This window comes from Adiantum capillus-veneris, chromosome 2, assembly GCF_014529385.1.
Source record: "Adiantum capillus-veneris isolate H3 chromosome 2, ASM1452938v2, whole genome shotgun sequence".
NCBI lineage: Eukaryota > Viridiplantae > Streptophyta > Polypodiopsida > Polypodiales > Pteridaceae > Adiantum > Adiantum capillus-veneris.
This window is the reverse complement of record NC_140932.1, coordinates 57,317,042-57,327,137: the sequence shown is the minus strand read 5'-3', so window position 1 is coordinate 57,327,137 and position 10,096 is coordinate 57,317,042. Positions and strand designations below refer to the sequence as shown.

Below are 10,096 nucleotides of genomic sequence, written 5' to 3'. Positions count from 1 at the left end.
AATAGCCCATCTAAATCTTCGCAAAAGTTTTACCTCTTTGATACCTGGCATATGAATTGGCATTGCGGTTTTTGTTTCAAGAATAGTTTGCCTGCATTTAAATTGATTGGTCCCGACCTCGCAATGCAACAACATCAGCCCACCGTCTACATCTCATTTTATATGTTTGATTGTACTAGGACAACACATTTGCAATCAAGATTCTATAATGCCAAGATTCACAATCACAACCTTATTGTGTTTAGATTGGAAGGGTGAAAAATTTTTAACGCTGCATCGTGAAGGTTGGACCACAACATTACCCTTCCCATGGGACTGGCAACCATAAAAGTTCCCCTTCCCAAGGAAGAGCAAGGGTGCCCTGCAATTTCCAGCCCTGGCCGCAGCTGGTGGCCAAATATGTAGACTGAATGGGAACGTGCGTAAATGAGAGATGGGTATCTTGCAGAAGAGCTGCTGCTTAGTGCTTACGCCATTATTAAAGACCATATGCTGTAAATTTAATAATGCGGAGACTGGTGAGTTGGCGTCATGAGATTGAGCATGCTTAAACAAATGGATACAAACCTATGAAGTGGAAGGGGGAGAGTTTGCGGAGCAGGGAGCATGTGGATCTCCCATCAACGTCCTGCGATTCGGAACCATATCAGGAGGTGATACTGTGTGTTGTAGCTGGCACACGCAAATGGAATGACACTAGCTATCCATCTCTATTCTCTACCTATATAATGAGCGCCTAGCTTGTACAACCCATTCCGCCTGCTGTAATTCTCAAGCACCCTTTACTGCATTAATACAATAATACAACTAGTACGTCTTGAGCCCCCTAATTTTCAAGCTGCTCTTGCACACAGCCAAAATGCCTAGCGTCATCACTAGTGCCCGCGTCAGTCCCACCCTCGCCTTCCCCTCTCCTGAATATCTCAATCCACTTTCTCATGCCTGTCAACAATCCCAACAATATAGCAACTCCCTGCATTTAGCATCGGAGTCCCAAGCCGACGGCCCTGTCACAGGCCTTGCTACCTGCAACGGTCTCCTTTTCAGCAGCTGCCAAGGGGACACCAACAGCCTGCAGGCCTGGCCAGAGCTCGGCTTATCGTCGTCTGCCATGTCGCCGGCTCCAACCCTTCCTCCAGCGTCCGCTGTTTCAGTTGATGGCTCCGAATGGGTGGCCACCGCCCACAAAGACCTCAAAATCCGACTCTGGCGGACATCGGCAACCGGTGGAGTACACCTCCAGCCGGTAGCCTCGCTCCCTAGCCTTGGCCAATTGTTCCACAACTGGACTCTGCAGCACCGCTACGTGCAAACGCGGCGCCACGGCAAGAAGCACGCCTGGTTGCAGCACACCGACACCATCAGCGCCCTCGCCTTTTCACCTGATCGCACCCTCCTCTACTCCGCCTCCTGGGACCGCACCGTCAAGGTATGGAACCTGCTCACCATGCGATGCCAGGAATCCTTCAACGCACACATCGACTCCATCAACGCCATGCTGGTGGGAGCTGCGGATGGCCTGCTGTATACCGGCTCTGCTGACAAATCCATCAAAGTTTGGTGCCGCCGGCTCACATCCAACAAGGGAGAACGTCGGCGCTACAAGCACTGCATGGTCGTGGCACTGCAGGAACCGGGCGCCGCGGTCAACGCGATGGTGATGAGCGCCGACGAGAGCTTGCTGTACTCAGGTGGCTCGGATGGGCAGGTGTTGGTGTGGAGGAGGAGCTCGCCAAGCTGGCCACATAAAGCGGCTCCGGCTGCTCAGCTGTTCGGATTGCAAGAGAAACTGCAAGGCCATGCCCGGGCAGTGCTGTGCTTGGACTTGCTGCAATCGAGCAAGGGAAGTGGTACGCGCTCACTCCTCGTCAGCGGCTCGGCCGACAGGACAATCCGAGTGTGGAGGCAACAACAACAACATGGTAGCTGTAGCAGTTTCAGCAGGTACCCAAATCATGAGTGCATTGCGGTGGTGAGGGGTCACACAGCCCCCGTACGAAGCCTGCGGGTGGGCGTGGTGGAAGAGCTGCGTGGCGTGTGTGCAGGTGTAGCCTTCTCCGGAAGCCTCGACGGCTCCATCAAGATGTGGATGCTGCCACCTTATACCACAATCACGTCTAAGTCTTCAGCTGCAGCAGACGTAGATCTGGAGGCAGCCCACCAAATCTAATTTCCATTAGGCAACGACTCATGAATTAATGCATCGCCCTATATATGCACTTTGCCCGTGACAGGTACTGAAGCTTCAATTTCCGAAGAGAGAAGGCCATACCATTAACGAAAGAAGCACACCTCCACACACCAAGCTCTAATATACGTATTGTCATGTGCATGGTACTCTCTTTGGAAACGACAACAATGAGTTTGCCTCTTCAACCATAGGAGGGACTCATGATCGCAAGAACACCTTGACTACGTGGTTGCAGTAATTGTTATGCTTTTATTATGCTGCGCAACATACAATCCCAACGTTTCAAGAAGTATATGGTTGTAGGTCAAAAATCAGACTCAATTGAAGGAAACATCTCTCGAAAAGAGTTTGGGAACATAGAAAAAAAAATTCCCCTGATGAAACTCAGGCTAGTTGGTCTGTTGAGAGCAGCAATTTTAACTTATGACATCATAATCTTCTTAAATTTTTTTGATTTATTTGAACCAAATGATCTCTTAATTGGTCTCCAAGTAGTCATTTTATATTCTGCCAAAATATCTACTAGTTCAAGTGAAGGCCGGTTTCACTCTCTTTTACTATGACACACATGGTCTTTATAAGGCTTGGATTTGTCATTGCTCACAAAAATGCATTTGTCCCATAATTTCATGTTCATTCATGCCACTTATTTCATAATATAAAAATTTTCCAAATGTAAACATAATTGCCGATAGCACCAATGATCTTTGCACCCCATTTTCCGACGTTGTACTCTTCAAGGTGCTAGTATTTGCAGAAGGATTGAAGCTGCAACTAGCTTTGATAGGGGCAAAGATGGTGGTACCAAATGCAATATTGGTGCCTATTAATGAGATGTTTATATGTTTTGGAATGATAGTGACTACATTATGCACTACTATTGGCAGAATTTTTCTCACGCTCTCAATTATCTTTCTCATCGAGTTGTGGATAATTGGCACTCTCAGTTGCCCTATAAGTGATTGGACTCACAAGTCATTTTTGCATTTAGAAGATGCAATTAAAAATATATAATTGGCATTTCATTCCAACTCTCAATAATGTCTCTCTTCTTTTCTTTAAAACCTTAACGGTCTTGGGAACCCTTTTCCTAAAGCGAGCGTATGAGTGGAATAAGCAATCTTTATACGATCATGTTACCATATACATGTGGTAGTGATGTGTGTGAACACACTAGGACTGCCGGGGCATTTTTTCCCTCTTTAGGAGGTTTTTTCCCCTGTGCATTGTATATACGCCCATTACTCTAGGGCTATCTATCTTTTCATTGCACACTAAGTAATATACTCTCAGTGTGCCTTGATCTTCTTTCGAGTAATGGAATTGGCCTATTTAACTGGAGAGTAGCAGAAATTAATGAGAGTACTTTTGAGAAATGACTTTGTGAGCATAGCGGGTGAACATAATTGAAGAAAGCAACATAATCATAGCAATTAGTTAACTTGGCATGAACAATACTTTTGCAAGAGAGAGAATTTAGAGAACATGATAACAGTTGAGGACCGGATTTATGTGGAGCCCGCGGCCCCCCCTCCAATAGGTATTTGTATGATCATTTCTTCCATTAAGAGAGACTTGTTAAAATACAATCTTTGTGTTCCTTGTGACGTAGGTGATGCAATGAAGATGGAAAGCTTCATGCATCACAAACATAACATAAACTTGAAGAAAGATTTAACTATCCCAAGCCTCAATCCCAAGATCTCAAACACCTTCGAAGGTGGAGAGAGCTAGCAAGGAATGAGGGTAGGGAAGAGGAAGAAGAAACATTTCATAGGAGAAAGAATTAGTTCCTCACTTATCATAGCTCTTCTTGCTAGTATACATAATAGCATAGTAATGAAGAAGAAGGAGATGGCAAGCTTAAGCATTGAAGCATGGCTCTTGGTTGGATTTGCACTCCATAGCGAAGAGTGTTGGTGTAGGCTCTCAACCTCTACTTGCTTGGAGAGGGAGAGGGAGCTCTTGCACTTTGCATAGCACACAATGAGAGTGTTTGTGAGTGTGTGTGGGTGAGTATACCCCCTAGCTTGCTTGGGCCGCCCCCCCCCCCCCCCCCCCATTGTAGCTCATGCTTGAAGCTCATTGGACCCCTCCAGGCCTAGACAATCACAAGCAGGAGGCATTACAAGCAGCAAGGGTAGCCTTGGGACAAGTGTCCCCCTTTCCCCTTTCAGAGAGAGGACTTGATAAATGTAAAATCAATTAATTAAATCTCCTAAATTATCATTGGACCCCTTGGCTGGCCAACCAATAGGCTTCAGGCACACCATGAGGAAGGAACTTGATAAGTGTCCCTTCTGCTTCCTTTGTACCATGCATGCCTTGTGTGAGTGTGTGGGTGTTCTCTCTCATCCCCCCTCACGTAGGGCTCGCCCCCTCCTTGTAGGGATTGAATATTTGACTTTATGACACCTCAAGTCCCTCATGCATAGGCCCAATTCCCACCACAAGCTTGGTCCTAAAGTAGTTTAAGCTTGGGATGGGTTCTCACCTCAAGTACAACCCTAGCATCTCAAGCATGTCAAGCACCTCAAGTATGTCAAACACCTCAAGCATCTCAATCATCAAGCACCTCAAGAATATCAAGCACCTTAGTCATCAAGCATGACAAGCAGGACAAGCACCTTGAGCTTGGTCGGGCTCCCGCCTCAAGCTCAGTCCTAGCTTGCCTAAGGTCAAAGGACTTTTACACACATTACTAGAGGTCTTCAATGAAGCTAACCCTAAGGTCTTATGCTCCATTGGTTAGCCTTGCTCTTTGATAGACCATCTCTCATTTGGGTCCCTTTTCTATTGGCCCCGTGTTGAGATAGATCTATAAGCACATCTCAATATCTTAACCCTTGTTCTCGTTTATTCTCCCACATTAAGTGATCAATTTAATATGAGAAAATCATTTGGGTTGGTTAGATATTAGTTTTTATGACACTTCGTCTTCTCCAAGCTGTGTGCGTTTCTGTGCAACCCTAATTCCAACAATCGGTATCAGAGCAGGGTGCGTCCTTCCGGGCTTATATATTAGTCTCCAAGCAGCTGCTCCAACACACGACTGCTCATTTTCTCTCATTTGAGTGAACTTTAGTGAGCGTTCGCAGGTCGACAAAATTTTTGGGTATGCTTGTATAGCTCAGTCTGCTCATATTTTTTATTCGGGCTCATTTCGGCCTCCGTTTTCACTACAGGTAGTACTGCATAGGCTATTTCGTCATTTTGTACAAAAATTTTGTCAGTGCCATTTTTTGCATAACAGGTGCCTTACACTCTTCTACGGATTGTGCTATATAGCACGTGTTGTTCCCCCTTCGTTTCTCCTCTTTTCGGGCAGTTTTCACATCAGGTGCAGCATTTACCATGGCTGACAATAACACAGATGCGTTCAAGATGTTTGCTGCTGAGGATAGATTGGATGGGGACAATTACCCTATGTGGGCTTACATGATGCAACATGTTCTTGTGTCCAAGGGCGTCTAAAATATTGTGCAGGGCATTGATGTACGTCCTTGTTTTGAGGATGTAGGCGATGTTGAGGATGTGGCAGGTCTTGCTACAAGGATTGCTGCTATTAGATTTTTTTGGCCTACGGCAGAACAATCTTGTTGAGATGCAAAGGATGCGCAAGATCATGTATTGATTGCGTTGTCTGTGAAGCGCACCATTGTTCTTCACATTCCTTCAACAAAATCTGCAAAACATGCTTGGGATATTTTGGCTCGTCTTTATGCATGTCGCAATGAGACTAAAATTGGTTTGCTGCGTAAAGAGCTTGAGTCGAAGATTACGCATGAGGAGGATGATATGGAAACTTTCCATACTGGTGTCAAGGATAACAATGAGCAACTTATTTTTGTAGGTGAAGTCATTTCAAACAGTTTCCTTGTGCAGACTCTTCTTGATGCCTTCCAGATTTACCAGACTTTTGCTAGTACTTGGAGACTTATGACCCAAGGAAATTTTGAAGTTGTCAAGTTTGATGCATTATGCACATTACTATTGCAAGAGTCACTTTCCAAAAAAAATAGGACTAGACAACGTGCAATTGAACAGACTTTTATTGCTTCTCAAAGAAAGGGTGGTAACAGCAATGCAGCCACTTCTTATGGTTCTGCTACGAGTGGCAAAACTTCTGTTTCCAATGCTTCTGCTGGCAGCACTTTGTCTGGCAATTCTGGTGATCATAAGGGCAAAAAGAAGATGCGTTGTCATTATTGTAAAGCTAATGATCGATTGATCAAGCAGTGTCCTAAGTTGAAAACCAAAGAGGCTAAGAAGAAAGAGGATGGTTCCACTGCAAATCTTGGTTCCACTCCAAATGCAGCCATAGTTGAGTCTTCTATGAAAGGATACTGTGATAATAAAGTTGATGCAAAATGGACTTTTAGTGCAGAGTGCACTTACAATCCTGTTGTCCATGATGTATGTATGTCAGTTGTTGTAGATTCACATGTGTGGTATTTCGACAGTGATGCTACAAAGCGCATTACCTCACATCATGAATTGTTCACCTATCTTGAGTCTGGCCCTCATGGGAATTCAGTCACTTGTGCCAACAATGACTCTTATCTGGTCCAGGGAGTAGGAAAGATTTTGGTTACTGTTGCAAATGGCAGTTCTTTCACAATTGTTGATGCACTTTATGTAACTCAGATCAAGAAGAATCTTTTGTCTGTATCTGCACTTGCTAGACTTGGGCTTGTAGTCAAATTTGTGGATGACAGATGTACAATTCGTGATCTCAGTTTTGCTGATGAAATTGTTGCATTTGGGATTTTGTGCCAGATGAAATTGCTGCATCTAGGCTTTTGTGCCGTGGACTATATAAGCTCACTTTGTAAGACAAGTGTGGATAAAATTTTGCAAATGCAGTTGCAAATTCAAGGGCTATTTCAAATGCAAAACTTTGGCATGCCCGTTTTTGTCATCTGAATTTTGTCAGTTTGCTGCGTTTGCAAAAATCTGGTATGGTTGCTTCTTTACCGCCTCTTGAAGCACTTGTCAAACATGTTTGTGAAGGTTGTATTTTGGGTAAGATGCAGCAAAGTTTCCAAAGGATGGTTCAATTCGGGCCACATGCAGGTTGCAGCTTGTGCATAGTGATGTTTGTGGGCCATGCAAACTCCGTCCTTGGGCAATTACCTTTACTTATTAGTGACTTTCATTGATGATTACTCCAAGCATGCATGAGTATTTTCGCTTAAAGGGAAGTCCGAAGTTTTTATGTGCTTCAAACAATTTCTAGCTATGGCTAAAAATGTCTTGAAATGTCCTATGGGCACCCTCATTTGGATCGAGGGGGGGAGTATACGTCTCATGAATTTAATGCATTTCTGGCTAGTGTTGGGCTATAGGCGTTTGTGCCTTGCCCGGCCGCCCAGAGTCTGGGCGCCCACTGACTTGTATACCTTATACATAGCATAAGTGTATAGGGGGCTGCTCACTCCTTTGAGTCTCCCCACCCATATCTGTGTGTCGTGTGTCTCCTTCTCTCTCTCACTCTCCGTCTGTGGTGCTCCCCGATCCCCTTCAATTGGTATCAGAGCTATGGTGACCGCGGAGAGCACGATGGCTTTGAGAGCTTCGAGACGATAGCTCGCGCGATAGCTCGCTCGCTCTCGACGGTGGAGTTCGATTGTGGAGTTTCAGGGAGAGAGATTTTAGCTTGAGGAGCATTGTCTTTGGAGCTTAGGAGCTTGGTGTGGTCAAGCTTGGTCGAGGAGGCGGTTGCGGCTTCCTTGGTGAGAGGAGCTTTTGAGTTCAGTGGAGCTCGTTAGAGAAGTGCTCGGCGGAGGAGAGCTTGACATTCGAGTGCTTGGATGCTGTTGTGGCAGAGCTCTTGCGTTGGAGCTTGCATTGAGAGGACATTGCATCATGCAGAGTGGAGCAGGAGCAGGAGCAGGTTCAAGACTGTGTGTAGCTGCTAATTCCTAGTTCGTTCCGGAAGCTCTAAAAATCGCAAAGTCTTTTGCGTAGGCTCCGTCCTACAGAGTCAGTCTACGAATCAGGGTCTACTTTGGGGGATTTGGGCCCGCTCCGGACGCGCTCGTCATATCAGAATTTTAAAAATTCTGGAGATGCTGAATTTTTTGCCGCAGCATGTAGTTAAGTTGTTAATTGTGTGTCGAGGATTCCACACATGGTTTGCTCTCAGATGTGAGAGTGATCTTGCTACAAGTTTCCTCACGTGGGAGGATACAATGTATGCCTTATGTGGTTTGATGCTCAGGGATCGACTAATGTGATTGCATTTTGAGCTCGGCAATGTATACCTCTAGCAAGTTTTCGGCAGTCACAGGTAGAGCAGATATTTGTGTACTAAATTTGCAGGTGTTTTGCAATTATGTATGCAAAGTGTGGAGATTGTGCATGCATTTGAGTGCGGTTTGATGCGCTTTGGTTGCTCATGGTTTTTGAGCGTGCAGTCAGTTTGGTTACTGGTTTTGTGGCCGTTTTCTGACGAAACTCTGGCGAAATTTTCCAGGAGTTTTATGCGCATCATTTATGCGATCTAGGTAAAGATTGTGGGTTGCACTCAGCATTTGCGTGCGTGTGTTCTTGCAAGGTGGGAGATTTGTGCATGTGTATGCATCGATACCGCACACAGTGTGGGCTTGGTGATTAGCTCACGGGTTTGACAGGCGTACAATTATCTTGGCACACTCACAGGAGTGATTTTGTTGCTTGGAAGGAGCATATGCTTGTTGCATTGGCAGATTTGGGGCAGGATAAACCCTTGCGTGGTTTATCGGCGAAGCCCAAGTCTATGCGTGATGATGATTGGCAGGATCTTGATGAGTTAGCAATGTCTACGATTGTTTGCATCTGGTTTGAGTCTGTTACTGGCAGGTCTCGAGGGAGACTACGAGGGAGACTACATGCTTTATGGCAAGTTTACATGCTATGTACGCGACATCCATGTCTACATGGAAGTCTAGTCCCACTTCTATGTCCATGCGAGAGATTGGTCCCACACGCAAGTCTCGACGGCATAGAGACTTGACATGTTGGCATTGTGGACATAGAGGGCACATTAGGCGTCGATGTTTCAGGCATTTGAGACAACGGAGGCGACAGATGCGTGATGCAGATTTGGGCATGACAGATGCTAGTGAGATCAGTACGGTGGTTACTGAGTATGCTTGTGACAGCGATGTCACATTTACATCCAGCTTGTCTTCAGACGATCTTATGTCTACAGATTGCATATCGGATTGCACATTGTCTTCACATTGGTTACTAGATTCAGATGCTACTTTCCATGTCACATCGCATCGTGAGTGGTTTAGCACGTTTTCTAGTGGGAGACTTGGTTGTATGCACATGGCTGATGGTGTTGTGTATGACATTGAAGGTGCAGGAGACGTATGTTTGTCCTTGACCAGTGGTATGAGATTTACCCTGCGTCATGTGCGTTATGTGCCAAATCTGAGACGGGATTTGATCTCAGTCAGACAGTTACGGGATAGTGGATGTCGGGTATCGCTGCTTGAGCGATCTTTTGCGTTGCATTTGGGTTCGCTAGTGATTGCGAGAGGTGCCAGGAGTGGTACAGGTTACCCATTGCATGTGGATCATGTGAGAGACGGTGTTGTCTCTGTGATCATGCAGCCAGGGAGACAGCGAGAGAGTAGGCGAGTCTCTTTTGCTTATGGGTTGCAGGATGCTTTGCATGGAGTGCAAAGTAGTGAGCTCGTTGTGCACACAGTTAGGGCACGACTTGAGCAGTCACACAGAGAGGTGACAGAGTCAGACATGCATGCTTTGCTAGTGACTGAGCAAAGCAGAGAGTCAGTTGTGCGAGATACTTCTATGCAAGATAGACAGGTAGAGAGGTCTTGCTCTAGTGAGTCACGACAGGAGGACGTTGTGCAAGAGTCTATGCATACGGAGTTAGAGCATGAGAGCTCT

General features: G+C 45.7%; 1 protein-coding gene across 1 annotated transcript; it reads left to right on the top strand.

The window, feature by feature from the left end:
• Positions 1 to 776: 776 nt before the first annotated feature.
• Positions 777 to 2,671, top strand: LOC147462835 (uncharacterized). Its single transcript, XM_086527585.1, has one exon. The coding sequence runs from the start codon at positions 860 to 862 to the stop codon at positions 2,168 to 2,170; it is 1,311 nt and encodes a 436-aa protein (XP_086383711.1). The 5' UTR covers positions 777 to 859; the 3' UTR covers positions 2,171 to 2,671.
• The last annotated feature ends 7,425 nt before the right edge of the window (positions 2,672 to 10,096 follow it).

Coding starts and splice junctions, on each gene's coding strand:
- LOC147462835 (XM_086527585.1), top strand. CDS start 860: ATGCCTAGCGTCATCACTAGTGCCCGCGTCAGTCCCACCCTCGCCTTC.